At 43.4% G+C, this 27501-nt stretch overlaps 2 protein-coding genes across 15 annotated transcripts in view; both read left to right on the top strand.

Moving 5' to 3' along the window:
- Nucleotides 1–1118: 1118 nt before the first annotated feature.
- hhla1 (HHLA1 neighbor of OC90) lies at nucleotides 1119–21999 on the top strand. 6 transcript variants are annotated; one of them, XM_084912030.1, is made up of 15 exons: nucleotides 1125–1410; nucleotides 3068–3163; nucleotides 3243–3299; nucleotides 4749–4829; nucleotides 5155–5238; nucleotides 6019–6102; nucleotides 6183–6266; nucleotides 6348–6395; nucleotides 7346–7426; nucleotides 7566–7592; nucleotides 7703–7792; nucleotides 8938–9519; nucleotides 13768–13924; nucleotides 14756–14838; nucleotides 21565–21999. In XM_084912030.1, exons 2-15 carry the CDS (start codon nucleotides 3073–3075, stop codon nucleotides 21606–21608), a joined length of 1593 nt encoding a protein of 530 aa, XP_084768156.1. In that variant the 5' UTR covers nucleotides 1125–1410; nucleotides 3068–3072; the 3' UTR covers nucleotides 21609–21999. The 6 variants fall into 6 exon arrangements, with proteins under 6 accessions (XP_084768157.1, XP_084768153.1, XP_084768154.1 ...); XM_084912029.1 differs by having other exon boundaries at nucleotides 6348–6404; XM_084912027.1 differs by having other exon boundaries at nucleotides 1123–1410; nucleotides 3071–3163; nucleotides 6183–6404.
- Nucleotides 22000–22594: 595 nt separating this feature from the next.
- oc90 (otoconin 90) overlaps nucleotides 22595–27501 on the top strand; it is a 28169-nt gene continuing 23262 nt past the window's right edge. For all 9 annotated transcript variants that reach the window (XM_084912017.1, XM_084912014.1, XM_084912020.1 and 6 more), the window contains exon 1: nucleotides 22595–27202. In XM_084912017.1, the coding sequence (XP_084768143.1) occupies nucleotides 27145–27202 (58 nt within the window). In that variant the 5' untranslated portion in view covers nucleotides 22595–27144. The remainder of the gene's footprint in view (nucleotides 27203–27501) is intronic.

Genomic DNA, 27501 nt, shown 5'->3' with positions numbered 1-27501 from the left:
CTTGTTTAGTATCGTTTGTGGCATTTTTTTTGGGCTTTTACTTCACGTGTACGTTCTTTCGTAGTTGTTGTTTTATGTATTTATACTGTGTTGGTTTGCACATGTCTCTGTGATGTTTTTGTTTCATTCTGGAGTTATTTTGTCTCTTTGCAGTATTTTTGTTCTCAGGCTTGACTCTCATGTGTGGCCTCTGGCTGAAAACCTTCAGATGAACGTTATTATTTCGCTCACAGCGGCTCCGGCTGTCGCTGCTGTTACTCTGTGAAGATGGTTTAACTCATTTTTAGGATTCTTATTTTATAACGTTTCCACCCCAGAACACAAACATCAGTGGACACGTGTGCTGCTTGTTTTTCACTCATTAGCTCAGCTCATTTCGTTCTTGTTAGAATTATGCGCTAAAAGTCTGTGTTTCTGTTCCCCGGGGGCGGCTGTTCCCGGGAGCGGCTGTTCCCAGGCCCTGAGCAGCCTTGACTGCCAGTTACCGCTGCGTGCCTGAATGTGAACGCCAGGATGGCCAAAGTGCCCGCCGATCCCCCGGCATTAAAGACTCACATTCACTCCTCTCATTCACTGATCTTCCCCACGGCTCGTATGTCACTCCAGCGGCTTATTATGGCCACTTACCTACACTGTAAGAAATGTCCTTCTAAAAATAAACTTTCCACAGACTCAGGCTAAGTACCAATTCTGATGGATTTCATCTGGTGTGACTGAAGAAACATGTCAGGTATGATTTAGATTTTTACACAAGTTCAGTAAGTTTCGTAAGGATCGTTTCAGTGAGGTGGTTGTATGTTGGTGTGATTCAGACATTTGGAGTTCCGGCAGCTTATTTGCAGGATGCATGAAACTTGGACCAAATAAATGAAAAGAGCTTGAATTAGCTCGTGCTACATGAAAACAGGTGTGTGAGGAGAGGCCACACACAGCAGCCTGGCCTCACCTGAAATGTCTGACTGACTAAATTTACACTGACCTGCCGCTTTACAGAAACAACTGTCCAACTGCTCCCTAACACAAATATATAACCAGCCAATCACGTGGCAGCAATTAGGAATGTAGACACGGTCAAAACGACTTGCTGAAGTACAGTTTTCTGTTCTCATCACCGTCAAACAGCATGAAGTCGATCTCCAGGCTTTCAAAGAGCCTCCTGCAGTTCCTGTCTCTGCCTTTGGGGGGCAGTGTAGTGCAGCACCTGCACCTGGATATTTCTTGCAGTGCAGCTGCAGGAGTGAGTTTGGATCAGTACCCGGCCTGCAGCCAGAGCTCGCTGAGCTGTCAGCCCGCTGATGTTCAGAGGGGAGAAAACAGGCGTCGTTTAATCGTTATCTGACCGCCGGTGTGTGACCGCAGGGTGGAGGCTGGTGGAGGCACCGCAGGGCTGCAGGTGAATTCAAGCAGCAGGTGAGACGTGTTCACTGGTTTTATTTTAGCTGGGAGCCAATAATAATAATGATATTATGGCAGGTCAAACTATCGAAGAATTAGTTTTAAAATTTTGAATGCTGTGAACTGTGAGTGCTGCTGCTGTAAAAACAATATATTTTCCTCTTTTTATGGAAACAAAGACGGTTAACTTTGAAAAGAAAAAGTTTGCTTTGACTTTGATTTGTGAATCCTGTGACTGTGCATGTGTGTGATTTTTATCTTGCTCTGAATTGATGAGTCAAGAAATACAGAAATGCAGTGACTAGACTGAGGAAGACTTTCTTTGAACGCACAAAACACAAATTAGATGCCAAGAAAATTTAATGTAAAAGCTCCTAAAAATCTTTACCGATACTCTGTGGGGAGCACTGGGTCCACTGGTGGGATTATTGAGTCATCATGACGTCACTGTGAAGGACCAGGAAGTGGGTTTTTTTTTTTACACAAACCCGACACTCTTTTAAAGGTGTTTGATGGAGGCACAGAGTTTACCTGCAGTGTGCAGAGAGAGGCTGATGTGTTTAAATATCTGCCTGTTTTAATTGTTCATCACCAGATGTTCAGATGTTTCCGGATCTTTAACTTTCTGTAGTTCTCTTTAGCCTCTTCTCTGTTTCCTGCACAGACTTTGCATTTTTACAGAAGGAATGCGTTTCATCATTTACCTGGTTAATAAAGGTTATCTAGACTCACTGCACCACCTAATGGTTTAAATTAGTATTACATTAAAGTACGGCCAGTCCCCAACTCAGCTTCAGTTATTAGCTTTCAGAGCTATACACAGATGTTTATGGCCTCATTCTGTTGAGTTAGTTTATTTGTTTTGGTGGCCCACCACTAAGGGTGTAATTCCCCTGTAATCAAACGGAATTTCAATGCATCTGATTTAAAATTCTGATGTAATTATATTTACTTACAAATACTTAAAGGTAGGTACACTACAGAGTGTCAACAACAAGTCAGGCTTTTACAGGAAACAAAGAAATAATTATACTGTAAGTAATTTGAGGTAGTGCGCAGTTTCATGGTAAGTTTGCAGAAAAACAAACATTATTTCCACAGCTTGCATCATAAATATGCTCCACTCTGTGGGGTTGTATTATGGAGTGGACTCACATACTTCTATTGGAAGTACGTACATTGTACTTACAGTAGAAGTACAGTGTTCTTACATTTACTTACAGTATAATTATTTCTTTGTTTCCTGTAAAAGCCCAACTTACACCCTGTTACATCCTTACTCTCATAGTCCTAGCTTTAAGTGTTCGATTACACTGTAATTTCAAATAAAATGCATTGAAATTCATTCAGTTACAGGGTAATTACACCCTCAGCTGCATTACAAAGTGTTACAATAATTACTTTTAACGTCGTCTCCAGCACTAATGTGACGATGATGATGATGATGATGCTAATCTATTCAGCTTTTGTTGTAACTCCTGGCTCTCTGCTCTGTTTGTGTGTGAGGCTGATTTCTACAGAGCAACGTGTCTCTCATATATGAGCTGATTGTTGCAGCTTACATGAGATGCAAATTCACGGGGTTTGGTGGCTTTGCCCTTGTGCATGTAGCCCACTAAAAGCTGTATTTTTATGTTGAGAGTGAACGTTTGCATGCTGTTTGTGTTTGCAGCAGTCATGGCAGGCTCCTGGAGGTTCACACAGCATCCACGCTTCTCTTTCATAATCTGTGTTTCTGCAGTTTTAATACTCCTGCTCGTGAGCCAAGGTAGGCCGAGGCTATAAAGGCTCTATTGTTTGGTTTAATTATTAATAATCGTAATAACTGCTGTTTTTGTTTCCTCCAGCATTAATCTGCAGACAGCAGGAGGACAGGCACAGGAGAGACTTTGCTGACTCCACGGGTATTTTTCCTCCTTGGTTCTCATTCTGCTTGTTCACATACTGTGGCTGCCAAATACGTTTCAACGTGTTGTTTTCCAGCTCGAACAAAGAAACTTTAAAGACCCACAAAGTACTTGGACTGCAGCGCTGTCACCTAGCAAAAATAAAAACCCTACACACAGTTGATGTGGAGGCGCACACAACTGGCTTCAGTGTATTTTTATATGAATATCTTTTTAAAGATCACGACTCTCCCCCAGCTACATTCAGGAAATTAGGTTTATTGAGGTTTTCAGTTTCTGAATAATAAAAAACTTTCTGGATTTGCATCACAGCACAGACTGAGTCACTGAACATGTCAGATTTCTTTTTCATATTGTTTATATTTGAATATATTAATTTAATAAGGTTAACACTGGCGCCTCACACCTAGAAGGTCCTGGGTTCGAATCCTCCACCTGGCCGCGGCCTTTCTGTCTGGAGTTTGCCTGTCTGTGTGTCTCTGTGTGTTAGCCCTGCAACAACACAGGGTATACTCCCCCGCTCGCCCTCTGGTAGCTGGGATGGGCTCCAGTGCCCCCCACAACCTTGATAAGGATAAGTGGAAGAGGATGGATAGAAAGTCAATGAATACCAAGCTTCACAGCTGGGAAAGGGTGGAGCTCTGGGACGGTTCACAAGTGAGGGGGTGGAACAGCAGGAGATGGACAGACCGATCTGTTGTGGTGAAGAGAGAGCGTGGAAGCAAAGTTAATGATTTACTGCTCGATCTACGCCTGCGAGCTCTGGGTAGTGACCGATAGGATCCAAACGGTGAAGCTCAACTAGTTGATCTGGTTTGGGAATCTGACTCCTGCACACCTCCTAGGTGAGGAGTTCCTGGCAAATTGCTGAAGATTATCTTCCAGCTAGCTTGGGAACGCCTCAGTGTTTGCCTGGATTTGGTGGTGGAGGGCTGGGCCTCTGCTGAGGATGCTGCAGCGGTGATGGATGGAGGGTACAGTTGGTCGATGTTAAGAAATATGTGGAAAAATTCTCCTGTAACTAAAACTCAATTTGCATAAAATGTGCCATTTATCAGGCTTCAGTCCAAAGCTTACCAACTCAAACCCCGAAAGTCAAAGACGTCGTTAACGTCCCAGAGAAGCAGTTTGTCTAACGGTGAATACAGTCATCACCAACACACTTCAGAGAAGTCATCAGCTAACATCTGTGAACCTGCTCTGGGTTGTATCTGAAATCTGCTCAGTGAAATGCTGATTAGACTAACTGTTACACTGACCTTGTGTTGTTTAAATAACTGCCCTGCCCCCCCGGGGACCCATTCCTCTGGGTAACTGTCACTTTTTTCCCCTTCCAGTACATCCAGTAATTACACTGGCTCATTCTGCTGATGCTGCTGTCTCCATAATGGAGATTACACCCAGAACGAGCTCCCGCTGACTTCACGCTCTGCTTTTATTTCCCAGAAATCCCAGCAGAGCACATCGACCCCGCTGCCATCGACCTCACGCCGCTCGTCAATACTTTAATAAATTCCAGCCACTCGGGTACGTTGTCCTGTCACTGTACGTCTCTCAGGTCTGAACCACAGAGTCACACTTCTGTTGGTTTTTAAATGCAGAGAGGACTTAACATTTAAAGGAGCAGTGCGCTCAAAGAGCAGCTTCCCTTCAGCCCAGTTTTAACATTTTAACTCTGATTTTGATTTTCAGGCTCATTGACGAGGTCGCAACATCGACCCCGTCCTCTTACTGATTATTGCACCTTTCTCCTTAATCATGAGATTTTCATTAGTGAACGCAGTGCTCTCCTGTATGTAATAATGCATCTAAGGCTGTGTGAGCTCACATGTTCGCCTGTTTTGTGTTGCAGGCTCCCGGCAGCTCTTCTCTCTGCTCAGCGTCACGTCCTACAGCTCCCTGGCTCTGCACAAACTCACCCTGTTGGTCTACAACAGTAAATGTTCTCTCCTTACAAACGTCTGCTTCCTCCGAAGCTGCAGACAGGAAAGAGTAACGCGTGTGAAGGCTGCATTTGTCTATACTGCCATCTGGTGGTGTGAACGTGTAGTAATTACACCACCGCACGTTAACCATCTCTACTCTTAAGACTAGACTTTCTCTTTAATCATGTCAGATTGTTACCTTTAGGGTCAGTCGTGAAGTTTGATGCACTGGTGAAGGCTGAGAAAGAGAAGAACCCATTATTTTATTTAAAACTGCAAAATAAAGCACCGAGGACGTGTCCTAACATATTACAGAAATAATCTTATTTGCCAAACTTTGTTAAGGAGGACTTATTCTGTTACTTTGTTTATTATCTGTCATATATCTCCTGTTCCAGTGGTGGCTGTGTTGTCATCCACTCAGTCGTGAGGTCAGTGTATGGACAGTTTCATAGTTTTTTTTTCCTGCTGTGGGATCTGTATGATGTCATCAAGAGGAGACATGCCTAATATGTTCATCTGAGCTGGGCAAAGGCCGCGGAAGCCCAAGGAGAAGAGCTAAAACAGAGCATTGAAGGCGGAGCATGAACTGCATCAATGCTCAGAATAAGATAAATGAGGATTATTTTAAACTGTTAATCATGCAAAGCTCTGCTAGCAGAAGCTGAGACTAACAAGCTGGAAATAAGCAGGTCAGCAGATGTTTGGAGGCCGTGTCGTCCTGACACGTCTTAAACTTTAAATCCCTAAATGACTTTGTGCTCTCTGAACAGTTTCTGTGTGTTTTGCAGTTTCCAGTGTGAGAAGTATAGAAAGCAGCGTGTTCAGGAGGCGATTCTGCTACTGCGTCACAAACGAGACCAACGACCTAACAGGCAGGAGGATTCGAACGTTCGGCCTCATTTTACACTTCGTGCAGTTTGCTGCATGTAAACTCGTTTTTGTTTCCCATCAGACTTTACAGCCATACTGCTGGATGTGATGGGAAACTCTACAAGTTACCTGCACGAGCTCTTTAAATCCTCCTCGATACTCTCAGGTGGTAGATGCTATTTAAATGAAACGCTATATGATGTGTTTGTTTCTCTGGCTAACGGCGTGGTGTCTGCTTGTGTCTCAGTGAGCCAGAGGAATAACTCAGACTGTATCTACATCTGCGTGATGGCCGGTAAGATGGGTATGTGTAGGCCTCCTCTGTCCTGAGTAAAGTTCTGAGGCCTGGGGAAATGACACTGCATGCTTATTTTAAATCCTCACAGAGGTCTGAAAGTAGGAACCTTTTCTTCCTGCTCCTGACCTACGTCTAATCCTGATACCCGGTGTGAAACTATAAACTGAAGACAGTTTTTAAAAGCTGAATCTTTATTGTTCTGAGAACAAGCAGTAAGAAATGTGTTGGGTATATTCCAGTAGTTTAGTGTCAGGATTAGAGCCGACAGGTGTTTCCTTTGTGTGTATCACATTTTTATTTTCTCCCTTGATTTATTTCATGGTAAAGCATTTTTAAAAGGCAAAAATCAGATAAGATGAGGTTGAAAATGAGGAACTTTTTGTAAATGTTTGTGTTTTTAAACATTTTAAAATGAAAGCTCTCAGCAGAATGTGAAGAAACAGTCACGTGACCTTACCTCCATGTTTGGTTTTAGAGATATCACGTAAACATTAACAAAACATTTTTTCGTTTTACACTTTAACACAGCAAAGCATCCTGCAGAGGGGCTAAAAAGAGCTCTCAAAAGGTCAAAGAGCAGCAGATCCAAAAACATTTGATGATCGCAGTTGGTAAAACAGCGCCTCCTGGTGGGGAAGGTTCTGTTATCTTCCACAGACCTCAGAGAGCAATTAAAGAGATAAAATATATGACTAAACCTTATAAATGCTCCTGTAGTATACATAGAAAGCTGAGACATACTGTAGAAATTGCCCCTTTTTTCTTTTTCTAAATGTGTAATTAAACTTTATGCTGATTGGAGTTTCACTGTTTGGCCCACGTTGGATCAGTGGGCTGTGCGCAGTCCTCCCTGTAAAATGAGTTTAACATCTCTGGCATCAAAGATGGGGCTGATGATGATGCTGCTGATGAAGGTGTCTGTCTGAATGCGACGTTGTTTTGTCCAGGCAGAGAGGTGCCTGAGCTGTGGGACGTCGGCTCCATCACGCCGCTCTTCAACCAGACCATCGTGGAAGGACCGCACACAGGTCTGTTTACTGGTTTGTGACGGATTCATTGATGACCAGCAGGTGGCAGATTAAAACAAACAGCACCAGATCAGTGTAGAGATCATTATATCTTCTTTGTCATTACTTTCTTTTTCCCCACTTTGTCTTTCTGAACCAGCTAACATCTCCTTCCGGCTCCCTGTCGGTGAGTACATCAGGACCTTTAACAGGCCCGTTCAAATATCTGCTGTCATCAACCAGATGCTCGAAGAGCCGCTTAATTCTCCTCTTCAAATTGTCTATTTTAAATCTCAGAATGGCACCAACTGCCCACGAATCTGAGTCACATCTCTCCATCTGGGATGAGCTCCATGCTAACCAGCAGAGTCCATTCAACCGCACATGGTGAGTCTCTCCAGGAGGCCGGCGTTCAGCGTTTGGCTCGTCTTCACAGCTCGATCTGTCAGGAAGTTCGGGCCAGACTCGGTTTCCAAAGTTTAATCAGGATTAAGCTGGTTTATCTCTGATGTTCACAACCAAATGTGTAAAAGAAAGAACTGGAAGCACATTTAAAAGGATATGCATGAATGAATACTAAATAAAAGAGATTGTTCAGGTTTTTAAAAATATAATGAAGTCAGATGCTAGGTTTTAATTTTTAGGAGAAATTGTTTGTGTGAGAAATACGAGGAAGACCAAAAGACTGCACACGGAGCGACTGCAGCCAGGGTATTTTTTTACTTTTCATTGTCATGTTATTGAGCTGTGAATCTCAGAGTGTGTAGCTCTCTCCGTGGTCGAGTCTCGTGTCACATGATTAAGAAACATTAGTTATTGGCTAAAGGAAGCGATGCATGTCTGTGCGTCACACTGTTTTACAGCCAGTGTCGTATGATGTACGTTGTTACCTGTTCAAGCCTCCTGTGCGCTTTTTTCTTGTTGTGGTTCTGACGCAGGTTGATCTTAGCTTCATATGTTCATTGTTGCTCTGCCTCCGTCCTTGAGACTCAGCACTGGTTTGCGTCTCAGTGTGAAACCTCTGTCTTCCCTGTGCTTGGATACAGCTACCTTCTGAAGGGTGTTTCTTTCCTGTAAAGGTGTGGGGGGGTTTTACCATGGAAAAGATCCTGTGATCATCCCCCATCTGGTCTTCTGTGGTCATCGAGCCTTTTTTAATCCTGTAATGTACTAAAATGTTGATCTGACCACTGATGCTCCCACTCTCTGTCTCTCGGTTTGTTTTTGGTGAAGTTTAATGAAGTAGTTTTGTTGTTTATTGTTGTTGTTTGCTGTTTATATGACTGTGTACAGATTACAGTTATATGCATAGGTTCTGTTAAAAGTTTAAATTGCATGGACACAGTGGAGAGGTCCAGTTTGCTGAGGTGGAGTCGAGGACACCTTTAAGCCTTACCTGTTTGCTGACTCAGGCTGTAAACGTGTTTATTTTTTAACACGTGGTTCTGTTTTCAGTCCCATGATGGCTGTGTCCTGCTTTCACTCTTGTGAAGACACAAAATTGAGCCTATTTCTTTCTCTTGGTTTATCAGCTTCACCAACAGCTGTGGATGAAGCAGCTGCATCTACAGCGAAGGTCACCACAGCTCAGCCGCTCACAACAGCTCCACAGCCTACGACCGTCATGCCTCAGAGTTACACTACAGCCGAAACACCGGCGACAACCCAGCAACCCATGGCACCAAGCATGACCGCAAGAGCTGTAACAACACAAAGGGGGACCACGCCCACTGTGGCATCTTCTCAGAGTGGAACTATAGAGGAAAAAACAACTTTAGCACCAATTACAACCTTAAAACAGCAAACCACCACCGCCGCCGCTCCGACTGCTGCCGCTCCGACTGCTGCCGCTCCGACTGCTGCCGCTCCCACCACAGCAGCACCACGATTACCCACGACACCGGGCAGAGCTTCAACCTTCTCACCAGCAGTTAGTCTGATCCGCACGCCGGCGTCTACAAGCACAGCAGCCCCGCACACGACGTCCACAGTTCATCCCACGAGACTTCCACCTGTGCGAACCTCAGCAGGACCCACGGTGCCCAGGAGGACTACAGGGCCTCTAGTTAGAGGAACTACAACTCCCAGCAAGCCAACGGAGATGGAGAAACCAGGTAAACGATTTGTTCTTTCAGATATTTTAATATGAATTATTTTGTAGCTTCAGCAGTGAGGAAGATGCTCTTGTGTGTTGTCAAAATAAAAAAGATGAAATGTGGCAAATAACCAGAATAAAAAAATGAATAAAACCAAAAATGCACCAGAGGAATACATGAGATAAACTCTGGACTTCTTTAAGTTTCTTGAAGACGTTTCTCCTCTCATCCGAGAAGCTTCTGCAGTTCTGAAGAAGTTCTCAGAACTGCAGCGATTCACAGTTTTACCTGCTGGACAGACAAAGATGGCGACGGGTTCACTGTGACCCATGATGACGGCTTGTTGGGAAACATAAGGACAGACGAGTGATTTTATGTCGTTATTGATGAATGGATATGGAGGAAATCAAACATGGAGACCTGTGTAACGTCACTGGAGCCACAGTTTGACTCCGCCCACTGACCTGCTCTCACAAAGCGACTCTAATCACATCGCAGTCTTCCTTTGTCATTTCTGGACACACCAGCGGCACTGATTCAATTTCAGCCTGGAGAAAGGTGTGTGTGTGTGTGTGTGTGTGGAGCACGGGAAGCCATGCTGCAGATAGTAACCATGGTAACGCAGGCTCGCAGCCTCCTGTGTGAAAGCTTTGATGGGTTTAAGAGGTTAAAGTCAAATTAAGGCCAAGCGTTCAGCGTTTATCTGTCTGCTGCACTCAGCGTAAACCAGGAGCTCGTTATGAAATTCCATAATTACATCATGAGGAAAATGAATACGGATTCAAATGTCAACTAACAGTTTCCACAGTCGTTAACGTACATTAAGACAATTTTATGTGACAATGGATTAAAATATGTGAAATGCACATTCACTAATTGAATATAGTGTAATTTGCATAAATAGTGTGACCCACGGTAGATAAAGTTGAGACTGTGTAGAAAAACAACAAACATCCACTTTCTTACGCAGCTATCATAGGTCAGGGAGGGAGACGGGACACACAGAGGCAACGTTCACACTCACTGCATGTGTTTGACTGTGGGAGGAGGCTGGAGAACACCCACACACTCCCACAGAAAGGCCCTGGGCTGGATTCAAACCCAGGACCCTCCTGCTGGGACGCCCTTCGTATATTTTCTTGGATTTTTATCCCTCAGCTGTAAACGGCCGATTATCATGACCTGACGGGCGGGCGGCATGGACATGCAAGTGTGTGAATGTAATAACAAGAGAACGAGGTGACATAGGAGCATCTATACAATAGGTGTATCTACTAAAAATCTCTGACAAGTTTGAATCATAGTGACTTTGACCCCAAGGTTAAAATCAGTGGTTAAGGTTTCTGAAAATCTTGTGACTATGATAAGTTGAGAACAATGTGATGCAGGAGTTTGATACCACACGTGTCTCCACAAGGAGGCTGACGCCGCCGGTGTTTTTATGTAAACGTAGGCAGCATGAATTCAGCATATCTCAGGTTTTGTTTGTGTCGTCTGTTCATTCACAGCCATTCTGGGGTTTCAGGACTGAAACACATTCCAAAAAGAAACTGGGACAGGAATGGGGTAAATAATGTGACGGTGATGTAAACTGAAACAGGTGATTGTAATCATGATTGTTACAGTTTGTCCAACAAATGAGTGAGAAAGGTTACAGAAATGTTCCGATCTGTTACCAGCAGTGAGTCCAAACCCAGCGCCTGCTGTTGATGGGGATGTGCCCTGAGCTACATTAGTGTTGAGCAGCACGTGATGGTTGTGGCTCCTAAGATATCACCTGTGAGGCGCTCGGTGTGTTTCTTCACCTTTCCCAGCACAGCCACTAGATGGCAGTAACACCACACTGCAAATAACAGCTGCGCCCCCCCATGCTCCCGTCCCCTCCTCTGATTTTTGCCTAGCAACAATCAGAAGGCCGGAGCATCCTGTGCAATTTGTCAGCGAGTCATTAGCGTGCAGTGAAATGAGCGTTTGTCACCCAGCTGCACATGTCTGAGTGTCGGCCTGTGGAGGCTGATGTTTGACTGACACACACACACACACACACACACACACACACACACACACACACACACACACACACACACACACACACTCAGGAATGAACGCTGCAAATCAGGTCGTTGTTGCTTTTGTGTTTATTTTTGTTCAAATTAAAATGAAATGATGAGTAAATTTGGAGACAGGAGCTCAGATGAAAAGCTGCCTGAGTTCACCTGCTGACTGAAGGCTTTCTTTCTGATTTTCTCCTCTTTACAATGATGCTGAAGAAGGAAAACTGAGCACTTGTTGGCTAAACTCATGAGTTCACGTCAGGTTTTCAGCAGTTCGTCAGTCACATGACCCTCAAACCTCACGTGCTGCTGTGTCTCTGCAGGAAGCTGCTGTGGGTTCATTGTTGCCTGAAGCCCTCCCACACCATCACAGCTCCGTGTGTCACCATGGAAACAGACTGTAAATAAAAGATGGGCGTGGCAGAATCAGAATAATCCCAGAGGAAATTATGTGGTCGCAGTTGCTCCAAAACAGTAGGAACAGTAACTAAGTAAACTTAATATTACAATATGTTACAAATGTAACTAAATAGCTCCAAGCAGCTGGGACCTACCTCCATGTTTCAGAGCTGAGTTATCGTTGAATCATAGTGAGCTGCACACTCACACAGTCATCTGCTAATTAGTGTGAAGTGAAAGACGAACACAATACCAGAATTTTAATTCACCAAAAGTGAAGCACAGACTTTTTGGATGTTTGCATTAAAACTGCTCCAGAATCGGTCGATGGTTCGGGTTCAGTGACTGCAGTTTAAAGAGGAGAGAGACTCTGAGAGAACTGAACATAATTTATTGAAGCACAGAGTTATAAAATATTAGAAGCTACATCGCAGGGCAGAGCCCCAGCAGCAGTAGGCGGTAGGACGGGACCCCCCGGAGTGTAGCGGCTAGTGGTGATGGAGAAGAAGCAGATGGAGGTTTGGATGAGCTGCAGGACAAATGTGAAGGACAGAAGAGCACTGAGGTTTACAGAAGGCAGCCAAGAAAAGTTAGTAAATATGGGAAAAATGAAGCAACACAAACACCAAAGACTGCAGATCTGACTTACTGACGTGGAGGCGGGGCCTAGCAGACACCTAACAGCATCTACCTGTCAATCAAAGTAGCCACACCCCCAACGTTAACTTTAAGCTTGATCTAATTGAAAAAGGTGAGTTATAAAAATAATCACACTCGTGCAGTTGTGACAAAGGAGGAAACTTCAGAGGCGGGAGGTGTTTTTGCTTCAGGACGTGTTTATTTCTGCTGTAAAGGTGAACATTTTAACACGACTCTGTGGGATTTTGAAGTCCGCCTCGAGTGGACGTCAGAGGAACTGCAGCTTTGGGCACTTCCCTGTCATCACACACTTGTAGATGAATCCATCGATCTTCTGCTCCTCACACAAACACAGTTCTTAAAATCTCACATCTGGACTCCTACGTCTCAGTCCAGGTCTCTGCAGGTCCAAAGTCCACTGCGTGTGTTTCTGTTCAGGTTTCTCTGCAGACTTTCATCATGAAGGTCTCCTCTCAGCCAACCCTTTCAGTGTTTGAACTCTGAACTTTGCCCCTGCTGCAGAGGAAACTCCTCAGCCTCGGGTTTTTTAGCTTTTCAAGAAACTTTCTTGAAATTTTCCCGACTGACTGCAGCTTCATTCAGCTGGAAACTATTCCAATGACACCATCAGAGAGACACTGACAATAGTGTGCACGTCTTCCCTCACGTCATCACACCGTCTGTAATATGTTCTCTAAAATGTCCCATGTATGAAAAGCAGATTCTGTGCGTGTTTTGGTTGTGTTGCCAAGCTGATGTTAATCACGCTCCAAGGATGAAATCCTTTGTGCTGCATTTCCAAACCAGCGACCAAACATCCCTCTTGTTGGTTTAAATTTGAATAGGAAAAGATTTTTCCTGATATCATCGTGATCCTGTTTGCAAGGCGAACAAAAACGTGCAGCATGTGGACGAGCACGCAATTAAAATTCATCTGAATGTATTTTTATGATAACCAGGAGCCGTGAAGCTGCAGTAGGTTACCCATGATTAAGACGCGGCTCCAAACTGCTTCCGTGAGCTTTTAAAGGTTAATTTATGCTATTTTTATTATCTTTAATGTGACGATCACCTTTTGTCTGTGGACATCACCTCCTAATTAGATTTTCTCCTGCAGAACACAGATTAATTAAGCCGGTTCACGACTGACGTTCTTCTCTCTGTGTGTTGAGAGGCTGTCCCTGGAGGAGGCCGGAGCTGAGCGCCGAGTCCGTCCCCGGCGCCGCCACGACCGTCGGCGCCCACAAGCTGCAGCCCTGCGTCCTCGAGCTGTGCAAGTTCTTCTCCCAGTGCCTGTGCAGACCCTTCAGCCACAAGACGCGCATGAAAAGGTCGGCAAATTCCCCCTGCTGCCTCCAGACAGCACCGCTGCAGACGGCGGTTTGAATTGTGCTCAGAGTGTCGCATCACTTATTTCTCTCAGCTGCTGCACTTCATTAGGTGGCCACAATAAACCCCGGCAGTGTAAGGCAGAGAACACACAGGTAGACAGAAATTACAGGGTGAAGCTTTCTAAAGTATTCTTAACAAGAATGAGTGGCTGACGTCATTCGTGACAGTTCACTGCAGCAAATGTTAAAATGAAGCTGTTTGTGTTCTCGATCTAATGAGCACTGCTCAGAAAATGAGAAGAAATCATGCTGGATATGTACACTGATAAGGACTGGACAATGTGTTATTCATGCTGTTTGATGGAAACAAAGATTATCGACCTGCAGAGGGCTGAAAAAAAAACCCTGAAAATCAAAGTGAAACAATGATGCGACAGGTCAGTCGATTTGGCTGAAATTTTGATAAATTGCAACAACTCAAAATGATACTCAGTAGTTGCTTTTGGCCCCCATGTGGTTAAATACATGCCTGACATCCCAGATCTGAGCCGGGGCATCACTGAGCTCCTGGTGTAATCCTTGTGGCGTCAGAGGTGCTCTGACTTTTCTTACCCTGCTTGTTTGAGGGTTAACGCCTGTGCCATTCTCCTGGTTTGGGGCTTACAGCTCTTACTACAAGTGATGAAGAAAAAAAGAGCGAGTTACCTTCCCCAGGATCCGTGCTGGAGCCGGGTCGGAGGAAGAGGCCAGACAGCTGTGTCTCTTTGGCCCGATCTGACTCTGAAGCAGAAGCTCAAGGTCAGCGCTTCATGCTGTCATCTTGTCTTGCAGGTACTGTGACGACAGCCACCTCTGGTATGAGAAGCACACCTCTGAAGTGTGTCGGCGGGTCAGGAGGGTCTCCTTCTCCAGAAGTAAGTGGACAGCATGAGACATTGACCTGCCGGGCTCTGATGCTCGAGACTCCCTGTGCAGTAAAACCAACACCTGCAGCAGCAAATTATAAACTCAGCGCTTCAGCCTGATACAGCCGTATGAAAGAGTTTGGGCGCCCCGGGGCAAACTGCATATTTTATTGATGTTTGAAGAAAAAAGGAGTAAACTTTTCAAATCGGTAAAATATTTCTGTAAAATATGCAGTCGGCCAAAACATTATCTATTGATTTTGTAGGAGTTTGTTTAGATTTTGACCAAGAAACTTGAAGAAAACATGCACCTCCAAAATGTTTGAGCTAACAGGAAAGAAAGTAATAAAAAATAGATATTTTCACACTGAGAACATGAAGACATTCATAGTGACGAACGATTCATGGACAGATGATTTTAAAGCAGTCTGATCACTTATGTTGAAAGGAGCCAGATAAATCAACTGATGTTGATCCAAATCCTGAAGGTGCTGGTTTGAAACTGCAGAGCACTGAGAAGTTATTAGATGTATTACTGAGTCTCAATTAAACCTTCTGTATTTAATTCATCTCATATACACTGAGAATGTGATGGATCAGACAGGTTTTTTTCTCTTTGCTCTCTATGATGTCATCTTGTAGTATGAAAACCACACCCACTTTATGGGGCAGCCAATAAGGAGAAATTTGGCTCAAAGGAGAAGGAGCAAAAACTGCTGGTTTGAGTCAGAGGATGGACTCAGTAGCTGCACTGAGGCTCAGCAGGAGTTAAAAGTGATTAATTTAAACAGTTATTCATGCAAAGCTACTCAAGTATCAGCATGAGGCATAAAAGAAACATGTGGAGCTGTAAGTTTAACATGGAAAATAGTGGCTATGGCTTGAGGAGTTGGAAGTACAAGAAAGATGTGATCTTATTAAGTATAAATGGTGAAAATGTTTCTCATATCGGTGCATTTTAAGCTATGCTGTCACCCTGTGATAGAAGATGAAAATGTTTTAGGATAGTATTCATGTTGTGCTCTTCTAAGCACTGCAGGAAAACCCAGGGATGTTTAATATTCCTAAATATATGGATAGGATGATCGGCGGGTTTCTGTTTGGGTTCCTCGGTGTGGAAGGATCTGCCAGAGATGAGAAGAAGAAGCTAAAACCTTTACTAGGTTTTAATGTTCGAGTGAGAAATAACGAGGAGTGATTACCAGAGGATCTCTCAGGCTGCTTTTGTGTTTCATGGTGAGAAATTGCTCACAAAGAGGAGAAAACGGGGAGCGATAACAGCGATAACTTAATTCAGAAAGCATTTAATGACAACAGGCTGACAAAAACATTCACAATTTTCATGCTTACCCTACAAAGCTCTGCTGACCGAGAACAGATAACAGAAAAATCAAATCTCACTTTAATTTTGCTCCGTTGTTACTCAGAGAATCGTTGTTGATCATCTGAAGCTGATCTGAAGTCTGGGTGCGCTCGTTTGTACTTGGAACTGATTAAAGCGGCGATCAGCGCCGACTAGAAATGAAAGGCTGCTGGAGACCAGGAAGATGAAAGATTAATCACCCAACTCTAAATTTCTCTTATTTATGCAGCAAAATGTTTCCACCGTGGAGCCCAGCTGCTGTAAAGGAAAATAGTTTACACATAAACAGCAACGTTACCCAGCTGAGGGAGACCAACATAGATGAACTTATTCCAACATGTGGTTTAAACCTGCGCTATTGATAATGGCCAGCAGGAGGCGACTCATCCGCTCAATCAAATTTTAAGCTCGGTAAATTCTGAGTTAGTTTATGTTCTCAGTTGCTTGTTCAAGTCTTCCTAAGTACCAGATGATGATCATTTTGTAAACTATGGTTTGCATTAGCTTCCAGTAGAATATAAATCAGGGCCTGCCTGACCGACGTGTTGCAGAATCCCTCGGTTTCCCAGTCAGATCCATTCATGCAGTTTCTGGGAGATGTGGTTGGTTCCGAAGCATCTGAGCTGCCGTTTGTGGGTCTTACAGCATTTAGAGAATTACTGGATGCGCGAAAGACGTAAAAGAAGCTTTCTGTGGCTGCTGATGGAGATGTGTGACATCATGAAATATGGCCGTAGCTTCCAGTTCTGAAACGTGGTTTATGCCTGCGTTCTTTCTGATGGCCGGTAGGAAGCGAAACCCGGTGTGCAAAAAAGCCCAGACTGTATAGAAGTCTATGAGAAAATGGTTGTCCTGCTCAAAGAGTGTAAAGCCGGGTCTGTCTCAGTAAGCAAGCAGAGAATACAACATGATGTTGATTTGTTGGTTTCTGAGCTGGTTCTATATAAAATATGGAGGAAGCATCTGAAATGTCACCCACTGATGTTTCACTCCTTAGTGTTCCATTAGATCAAAATACATTTTATTCACATAGAGCCAAATCACAGCAACAGTCGCCTCACCGTGCTTAATATCGCGAGGTGAAGACCCTACAATGATAATCAAAATCAAATAAAAAAAAATCAAAATTTATTTATATAGCACATTTAAAAACAACAGTTTTGATCAAAGTGCTTCACAAGCTAGGAAATAAAATAAGACAAATTTACTGTGGTGGGGCGTGGTCTCCGGTGCCGTGCACGGAGGGCGGACGCACCTGCACGGCACCCTTAATCACGCCCACCTAGTTAAAAACACGGGGACTCAGGGGTTGGGGTGTGTCGTGGTGTGACAAGTATTGAATAAAATAGCTCAAACCTATGATCCCTGGACCCGCCGAGTCTCATTCACACCTCTTTTACCAAACAACAAGATGAGACAAACAGAAACCAACCAAATGATAATCAAAATATTTTACGTCAGAGCCAGAGTAAAAAGATGGGTCTTTAAACGAGATTTAAAAGGCTGAACAGTCTCAGAAGAGCGAATGGCAATAGGGAGGTTGTTCCACAGTCTAGGAGCTGCAATAGCAAAGACACGATCACCTCTGGTTTTCAACCCAGACTTAGGTTGCATTAAGAGCATCAGGTCAGAAGATCTTAGTGCTTTTTTTAGGATTTTACAAATGAAGAAGTTCTGTTAAATAGCCAGGGGCAGTGTTATTTAAGATTTTATAAGCGAGTAAAAGAATTTTAAAATCAATGCGAAATTTCACAGGAAGCCAGCGTAAGTTAGCTAAAACTGGAGTAATATGATGCAGTCTGACACCTGATAAAAGGCTGCAGCAGCGTTCTGTACTAACTGCAGACGGTAAAGAGGAGTGAGGGAGGCCTAAATAGAGGGAGTTACAATAGTCCAGTCTAGAGGTAATGAATGCATATGGTCAAATTTATTTATGTAGCAGATTTAAAACAAAGTGCTAAAATAATCAGATGAGATGAAAACATGACAGGACAAGATGACGGCAATTAAGAAAGGAAACATAAAACCTATTGACGAAGAACACTACACTGAGTACAATGCTGAGCCGTTTTTCCTCATTCAGAATTTGTGGCTAATTATCGTAAACATGGACGCTGAGCTGTTATCAGAAAAGGGTTGAAACGTGAACACAGACGCAGACATCGACCCGGGAACCTGCACAGGGAGGTGAGTGAAGGACGGCAGGTCCTCTAAATGCCTCGTGTGCTTCAAAACACCAAGATGAAAATGCTTCACATGAGACAACTCCCAGATCCAGAGGGTGACGTCACAGTTGCTGCTTCCATCTTTAATATACAGTCTGTGTAGGCCTTTTAACAATAACAAGGAGAAAATCTGACGAGTAAGGACCGAGAAATGAAAGCCTCAAAGATGAGGTCATTTTGTAGTTCTATAATGACTTGTTGTTTCCTGCTTCATCAGTAAAGCTGGTACGAGAGTTGATCCATGTTGGTGCATTTAAAGCACACCGGATAATTGGGAGCTCGCTTCCATCCTTCACCTGTGCTGATGGCGACGTGTCAGCCCATATCACAGCTCATTAGAGCAGCAGCTCTGCAGGAATCTAATGGGCTCAAGAGGTTGTGGAGAGAGTCGCCTCTTTCCCGGCGTCTGACACGCCGAACGATTCCAGCGGCAGGCCGTCGAGAGGCCTGTCAGCTCAGTCCTCCGGCTCTCATTAGACCTCCGGGTTTATTTTTAGACTCCGATAAACCTGATTAGAAAGTGACATGAAAAGCAGCGAAGGCAAAGATTAAAAACTCTCAGCTAACAGCACAACATCGCAGAAGCTCCGGCTCATTTATGGAGAGCAAACTCAGGGTTATTGGAGTTTTATGGGTAAGATTTCAAGCGAGATCGCATTCATTTCTCCACATAATGCTTATTTTATGATTAAGATAAAGAAAATAATGAAAGAAAACGTGGAAAAGATGACAGCTCTGCGTCGTCAGTATAATCTGTTTCGTATAGTGATCATTTATTCAGTATGTTTGAGACCTTCGCTTTAAGCATGTTTGATCATTAATAATTAATCGTTGGTGGATCATCAGAATGCTTCAGGTGTTCAGGAGGCAGACGATATCGAACACGATGATGCAACTTTTTACAAAATAAGCGTGAAAAGTCATGTGATGTCGTTGCAATCCCGTCACTGGAGGATCTTGAACAATGGGTGCTGCAGAAAGTTTCCTGCAGACGGTCTATAAAAACCAGGCTACCAGCCAGGTTTTTATAGCCAGGCTATAAAAATGGAGGCGGGCACCTGCGAGCCTAATCTGAGGGTAAAGTCCTCCTGCAGCTCTCCCCTCGCTGCCTATAGCACCTCCCACAAGAACAGCATGCCCACTATTTGAATTATTTTTGATTTCATTGAAATTAAAATCTTTTTTTAAGCTCAGTAAATACGCTGGGGATGACCTGCTTCCCTGTGTGGAGGAAGTGTTTCAGGCTCTTGTTCCCACCCTCGGCCACGAGCTGTGGGTGATGACTGAAAGAGTGAGATGGTGGATACATCCTGCAGAAATGAGCTTCCTCTGTCTGGCGTCTGGGGTTTTTTCAGAGTAAAGCTGATGCTCCTTTGCTATGAAGAGAGCCAGTTGGGGGTTTGGGCATCTGACCAGGATGCCTCCTTGGTCAGGTGTTTCATGTCCTACTGGGAGGAGACGTCCAGGCACACTGGAGAGATTGTTTCTCTGGAAAAGCTGGAGGAGGTGCTGCTGCACCCACAGCCTGACCCGGACTAGAAAAGCAGCAGATGATGGAGCGATGCATGAAGTTACGATTATGGAACAAAATCATTCTGATCGTTTCTTCTTCTGTGATCGAGGAGCCCTGTGGGGATCCATGCACGGAGGCTGAATGCCTCCATCGGAGGTGGAGAACGAGTCACTCACGGCACTTCACAGTGACTTTAGTGACTTTATGTTTTTATTTTTAAATACTTAAGAAGATAAATCACATTTTTACAAAAAGCTCCTTCAGATAAGTGATCTCAAGCTTCAGTTTAAATGTGCTGCTGTTTTTCCTGGACTGGAGACGACCAGTGTGGAGACGAGAGCTCGCTAAAGCTTTTTAAACCTTTCTACACTCGGGCTCATGACAAAACTTCATGATGTTTTCTAACAGGTTCTCCTCAAAGTTCGGATTATGATCCCAGTGAAGATAAAATGGTGGAAAACTGTTATTAACGGGGAGGAGGATTTTTAAGAGGTTTAGGATTTTCTACATTCTGTTCAATTCAGCTCAGTTTTATTTACATAGAAGCCACAACATTACCTCAACAATCACATGACCCCCTGTGAGCAAGCACTTGGTGACAGTGGGAAGGAAAAACTCAAGCTGGAAGAAACCTCCAGCAGGATCAGGGCGGTGCAGCCATCTGGGGTGAGGGGAGGAAGACAGGAGAGCCACAGATTAATAATAAATAATGATTAAATGTAGAGAGGTGTATAAACACAGAGAATGACGATCAGTGAAGAAGAAACACTCAGTGCATCATGGGAAAGCCCAGTCACTGCTGATGTCACGATTAAGACAAACGAAAGGGTTTGAGTGGTCATATCAATATTTAAGGTGTGTTCAGAGACAGATTTATGATGTGAGAAAACATTCCACCTTAAGAGCTGCCAGCAGCTGCCGGTTCCCTTTGACTGACTTTGATTCTACACCCTGAACAGTGGCTGATGGAGATGAGGGTGGAGAGACGCATCATTAGTGTGTAATCTCTCCAAAGGTATGAAAAGAGCTGCAGCTCGTGAACGTGTGTCATACTTAAAAGAAGAAGAAGATAAATCTGTGCATCGGTGATGCTCGTGGTAGATCTCATTAAAGAGTCGCTCGACTCATCTCGAGTGCAGCAACACTGACGTGATAACGAGTAAATATTTGGCAGCTGGTAATAATGCAACAGTGCAGCAGTGATTAGTTGGGTCTGTCTAATCTTTATCAGCCTGATTGATCCACGAGTAAAAAGTGCAGTCAGTCGCACGCTGAAGGAAGCTCTTCCTGAGCTGGGAGGCCTGCTGACGTCCTTCAGGCTGAGATCAGAGCTCAGAGCTCGTCACACTCCTCCTATTGTGTCCGCTGACCAAAGGAACAAAGGGTGTTTTGAGGAGTGCGACCCCTTTGTAATGTGGTATGCTGTGGTTGCCTGCACTGTAATAAATCCTTCACGTGATTCTGCTCGTGCATGTTTGTGGAAACAGCCAGCAGCTCGGTTTGTTTCTCTTAAACACACTAAAATACGGATCATTCGTGGATCGTAATCGGAGGAAGCAGAGGGGAACGTTTGCCGTAGCTGGTTTTGTTTTGTCGTAAAACTCTGTGACCTGGCTGTAACCTTTCCTCCACAGACCTGAAACAGAGGTGCCTGACAAAGATGTGCAATAAACTGTGACCGGAGAGGAACAAAGAGCCGCTCATCATCACAAACTACGACACGCAGCACGATTACGGAGGCCAGATCTGAGTCAGATTTCTGCTTCTGCACGGGTTTGGAAACTGTTTGCACGCTCACACAGCGGCGCGGCTTCACATTCATCCCCGTTATCTACTCTGTGATTTCATTTACTTTGTATCTCCAAGAAGATAAAAAATAATTTGATTAATACTGGACTCTGAAATCTGCAACCCTCAGACTAAGTTTGGACTGTTTATCCTCAGATCAAATGAAGACTGTGAGGCTGATAAAACAGTCTGAAATCTGAAGAAGAAGCTGTAGAAACCCAGAAACAGATGTAGGGTTTGAGGTTTTATGTCTGTTAAATAAACGTCTGGTAATTGTTGTATTTTTTTTTCTCATTGCTCGTTTTTGGATCTACGTTCAGCCTTAATTTGTTCAGATTAGTCAAAGAGGTTTGGATCGTCTGGACAGAGGAGGGAATTATTTCAGCCTGTTGGAAACGATCCAGATCTGACTGTTCATGAGCATAAAAATGGTGAAAATGGGACATTTTCCTGTTACTATTAGTTATCAAAAATGTATCTGATCTAATCAAGATCCTTGTGGATCGGCAGGCTTGGAGTCCGAGGCGTGATCTCAAAGAAAAACCTGGAGTGTCAGATGACAGCCACATATCCATGAAGCCTAAAACACCCAGAACAGAGTTATTATACTTCCTCATCATTGTAGTCAGCTTCCAGAGAGGATTCAGTTCTTTAAGTTTGATTCTTTAATTTATTTATTTATTATTTATTTATTGAGGGGTATTTGTCAGACGTCAGATTTCAGAAGTTCAGAGTCAACATCTGCTCCACAAAAACTCAAACTGGAGACGTTTTCTCTGCATTTTATTTGATTGTAGTTCGTTTTTCAAGCACATCTTATTGTTTCAGATTTTTTTTTTTTTAAATCTCTTTATTTGGTTTTCCAGTTGTCTTTTTCCATAAAGATGATGTAGGTTCAGATATAACCGATTACATATATATGTGGAAAAAGTTAAACAGAATGAAATGCATCTATAGGACTACACGTGGAGCTCAGCGATCGTTTTTTTTAGTCTAGTTTTAGTTCACTGGAGCAGCCTCGATCCAGAACTCTGTTTAATTTTCAGAGATATTTATGAATATGCATGAAGAATCCACCGACTGTCAAACTGTTTACTCTCAGAGAATTTCACAGAGTTTTTTAGAAAACAAGAAACCAGCTGCTTTAGAGGAAAAAGAAACGATTCTCCTCCCTCTAAACAGAGCTGCTGCCGTCCCTCCTGACAGATGCACTGCCCCACTATCAGCCCCCTGTTATTAAACCCACAGCGATCACCCCTCCTTCCTGCAGGTCATCATTGATCTGAACTCCAGGGGGATCAGATAAGTCCAGGTCGAACCCCAGGTCACAGAGCCAGCCCTCCTGCGGGGACAAAGACCACTCTGTGGGTCCCCCCTGTCAGGACCCCACCTGTGCTAAAGCCTGAAATACCTGCATGGAAAAAAGCCACGATAAGCTCCTGCTCAGGTATCACCTAATAGCCAATAAGAGCTGACCTGAACAGGATAAAGGTACCCCCCACCCCCCAGCCCCAGAGAGATAAACAGTTTTTGGAGCTCAGAGTTTATTCTGTTAGACAACAAGCATTAAAAAGGGTTCCTTCCCACCGAGGTGCATCTCACTCCTGAACGTGGCACCGAGTTTAATGCTCACTGAACAAACCAGAAATCCCACAAATAAGGTAAGACTTTCTTTGCTGTTTAAATCTGTCTTTGGTTTGGTCAGAGTGTGTGCATGTGTGCATGCACAGTATCAAACAGCACAGCTATAAAGTGAGGACATATGAGTGTAACAGGCAAGGATAACGTTCATGTTAAGTCTTCAAAGCGCTCAACTTATCATTGCGTAACGTTGCCTCTGATCACTGGATATGTGAGACAGCTTAAAAATCCATGGCAAAGGCAGTGCTGCAGCTCCTCTGGCCTTCAGCCTCTGACAGCTATCACAGCTAACAGAGGCTGATATTATTGAGCATTTTCACTCTGTAGTCAGAGATTAACTGATGGGTTTTAGCTTTACACTGCACAGAATGTAAAGAGGTAATATTAAGGAAATGTTAAAGAAACTGAGAAGTTTCGTACGCTCATCATGAGCATGAATGTCATGGTGGATTGACTGTACACCAACATCTTTAATGACATTAAAAAAACATGACCTTTGATTTTATTTTGGATTTTCTCAAAAGTAACTATCCAAATATAGACATACACATCAGTAATACTTGATAAAATTGTGAAGTTGCACCTTGATCTGATGCTTTTGCTATTCATCAGCAAGCTTCTGGCATAACTCTGGATATTTGGCCACTCTTCTTGGCAGAATTGGTAGAATTCATTTCAACTGGTTGGTTTCCTGTGACTGACCCAGCATCCAAGGACAGTCCTTGTCCTGTTGGAACACTTAAACCTGGACACCTCTGTCCGAGTTCCAACCGTCTAGCTGTTGATTTAGTCATCGTCCTCCTCCTTCCTTCTTCCATTTACTTTGTCCAGTGTACCAGTACCACAGGCAGCACAGCAGCCTCAGTGCATGATGCTACCACCACCCTGTCTGACACAAATGCTCTTAGGTTTGAAAGACAGACCTTTACTTCTCCAGATTTAGTTCGTATCATTGTGGCAAGATCTGAAAACTGCTGTTCACGAACGCTGTCCATCTAATCTGACTGAGCTGGAGCTGTTTTGCAAAGAAGAATGGGCAAAGATTTCAGTCTGTAGATGTGCAAAGCTGGTAGAGACAAACCCTAAAAGACTGGCAGCTGTAATTGCAGCAAAAGGTGGTTCTACAAAGTATTGACTCAGGGGGCTGAATAATTACGAACACCCCATTTTTCAGTTATTTATTTGTAAAAAATGTTTGGAATCATGTATGATTTTGGTTCCACTTCTCACGTGTTCACCACTTTGTGTTGGTCTTTCACGTGGAATTCCAATAAAATTGATCCATGTTTGTGGCTGTAATGTGACAAAATGTGGAAAAGTTCAAGGGGGCCAAATACTTTTGCAAGTCACTGTAACTGCAGCTGCAAATTCATGGAGGCTTCTTTCTTGATCAGCAAGCTCTCGGTCCATGGCGATGTAAATCTCGCTTGAGCCTTGGTTAGTTCCTGAACATCCAGACTCTCATCTGAGGGTGACAGGGTTTTCTTCCAGATGTTGGCAAAGTGGTGAAACATCAAAATAAGAGAGAAACTGCCAGTTGTAGTTAATCAGGATCACACGAGAAGTTAATAGACCTTGGCATTGTAACGTCTATTTCAATGTCAAGACATTGTAGAACCTTTAGAATCACTTATTAAAAGATTTAAGTGAGTGTACGGATTTTTCCTAATCCAAACAAAATACATTTAAACCCAGTCCTTGATTATTTTTTAATGCAGTAAAGTTATATGCTATTCATGCTCATAATGAGTGTATATAAACCACAAACTATTTATTCCTGTTTCTTTAAAATTATAATCTTTGCAATGACGTGAAATTTTTCAGTGGATGTCTTTTATACAACCTGCATGAAAGAATTTAAAAAAAAAAAAAAAAAAAAAAAAAGTCAGATTAGTCTTTTGTAGTCCATCTTCAGGACTTTGTAGTTTCATTATGGCAGACCCACCTCAGCTGGATCCATTAATGTGCAGAGTTCTTGCTTTGAGGTCGCATTAAAGATTAAATATAAGTGCAATAATGAGACGGCTGACCTCCTGAGAGGCACTGATCACTTCCCTGCTCTTGGTGAAAAATGCTTGAGGCTTTAATAACGTTAATGACACACTTCTTCACCTCATCGAGCGGATGGGAGCCACAGGTGAGCCGAACCGTTTGAAGCTGTTAGAAACATTGAAGTACTGAGCAGAGAAGGTGGAGAAGGGTCATCGTCCTTGTTTTTGTGTAGGAGTCAGCGCTGTAATGGCTGATGTCAGAGTATTTTCAGATGTTTCATATTTGTTAAAACGCGTGACCTCTGTGGTGCCGTCTGATGACTTCGTTGCTGTGATTTGGTCGATGATCCTCACCTTTGAGCGTTTGCAGGAATCACAGCGTCGTTGCTGCTGAGAGCAGCGGCTCAGTAAGCTTCAAACTGTGACCTCTTCTGGTTTTGCAGAGAATTACAGCAACATGCAAATCAGAATATGAAATTTACATTTACCATTTATTCAAGCCTGTTTCAGGAAGCAAGATCGGGGATGAGTGTAGTAATCTCAAATTCCCCAGAAACAAGCTGGGATGCTTACACTGACTCTGCACATGCTCAGTATGATACCCCGTATATAAAAGATGCCCACTATGAAATATCAACTTTGTTTTGTATCTTCAGTGTTGTTAAAATGTTGGTATTTTGGAGGGAGAAGTGACCATATTTGCCTCAGAGTGGAGTGCTACTTTATCAGCTAATGCTAGCTAGCTTAGCTAGCAGTGTCTAGCTAGACCCGTATCTGCTGGTTACCAAAGTAATAAAACAGTCTACTGGATGTAGCATACAACATTACAAGTACACCGACAGTTGAAATATGGTGGTGAAATCTGGTCCAGTGATTCAAAGTAGTGTAAGTGAGGCCTAGCACACAGCTAGCAGCTGCAAGTACCCAGTGATACCTGTCAATCAACGTGGCCACACCCCTAAACTTAAACCTTACCAGCATCCAAATAAATGTCACCCTGTACAGGTACAGGTGTTACGAAGGGTTAAACTACCCACAGAAACCGAAACTGTTTTTGAACCAGGCTGTTTATTTCTGTTCTGAACACTGGACACACTTTTGAAGCCAGCCTCTAGTGGGCATAAGAGGGACTGCAGCTTTTGGTTTTTAAATGTTGAATTTATTTAATTTAATTGGCTTAAGGGAGCAGGTAGTGATCCATAAACACATGGGGAGTGATAGTGGAGCCTATTGCAGAAAAACTATAGGGGATAAATCAGGGTCAATACTATGACCTCAAATGAAAATCACGATTAATTGAACATTTTCGATTTTGATTATCATAATCAATAATCAAACACACACCTTGATAGTTTACCAGGTTTGCACTGTGAATGTGATCTAAAGATGGCATATTTGCTGCGGTGATATGACTGTGCTGTCAGCAGTGCTGTAACAGATTGGTGGGATTACCTTGGGTCACTGAAACCATTTTTCACATGATTTTCTTCTTTATGTTTGATGTTGTCTTTACTAAAGATTAAAATTATGTCCATACAACAGAAACAGCATTTTTAACTATAATCTTCATCAAAAAGGAAAGTTCGAAGTCTATTCTTAAAAGTAGAGAGAGGGTCTGTCTCCCAAACCCACACTGGGAGCTGGTTCCACAGGTGAGGAGCATGGTAGCTTTTAGAAACGCAGGAGCAACAGGTAAGCCTGGTCAGACAGGTAAGCCTGATCGGATTTGGTCTGATATGATGAGTTTGTGCACCCGACAGGAAGTTGAATATGAAAAAAGCTTTCTCCGTCTGAATGCAGGTACGAGTCATGTTCCTGATGTACATGTTTCTGCTGTCTGCTCTTCCAAACGGTGAGTCCCTCTGTAAAACTACATTATACAGGATCCATTTAATAAAAACTAGTTCTACACTAATAATGGATTACATTTATATGGCGCTTTTCTAGACCCTCAGAGCGCTTTACAATTCCGCTATTCATTCACTCTCACATTCACACACTGGTGGAGGCTACAGTTGTAGCCACAGCTGCCCTGGGGCAGACTGACAGAAGCGAGGCTGCCATATCGCGCCATCGGCCCCTCTGGCCAAAACCAGTAGTTGGTAGGTGAAGTGTCTTACCCAGAGACACAACGAGCAAGACAGAGCAGGG

This window comes from Perissodus microlepis, chromosome 18 (assembly GCF_051167445.1).
Source record: "Perissodus microlepis isolate ML-2025 ecotype Zambia chromosome 18, ASM5116744v1, whole genome shotgun sequence".
Lineage (NCBI taxonomy): Eukaryota > Metazoa > Chordata > Actinopteri > Cichliformes > Cichlidae > Perissodus > Perissodus microlepis.
This window is presented reverse-complemented; position numbering and strand designations above follow the sequence as displayed.

Coding starts and splice junctions, on each gene's coding strand:
- hhla1 (XM_084912027.1), top strand. CDS start 3,073: ATGGCAGGCTCCTGGAGGTTCACACAGCATCCACGCTTCTCTTTCATA. Junction 7,427..7,565: donor CGTGGAAGGACCGCACACAG/GTCTGTTTACTG, acceptor TTTCTGAACCAG/CTAACATCTCCTTCCGGCTC. Junction 14,839..21,564: donor GAGGGTCTCCTTCTCCAGAA/GTAAGTGGACAG, acceptor TTTCCTCCACAG/ACCTGAAACAGAGGTGCCTG.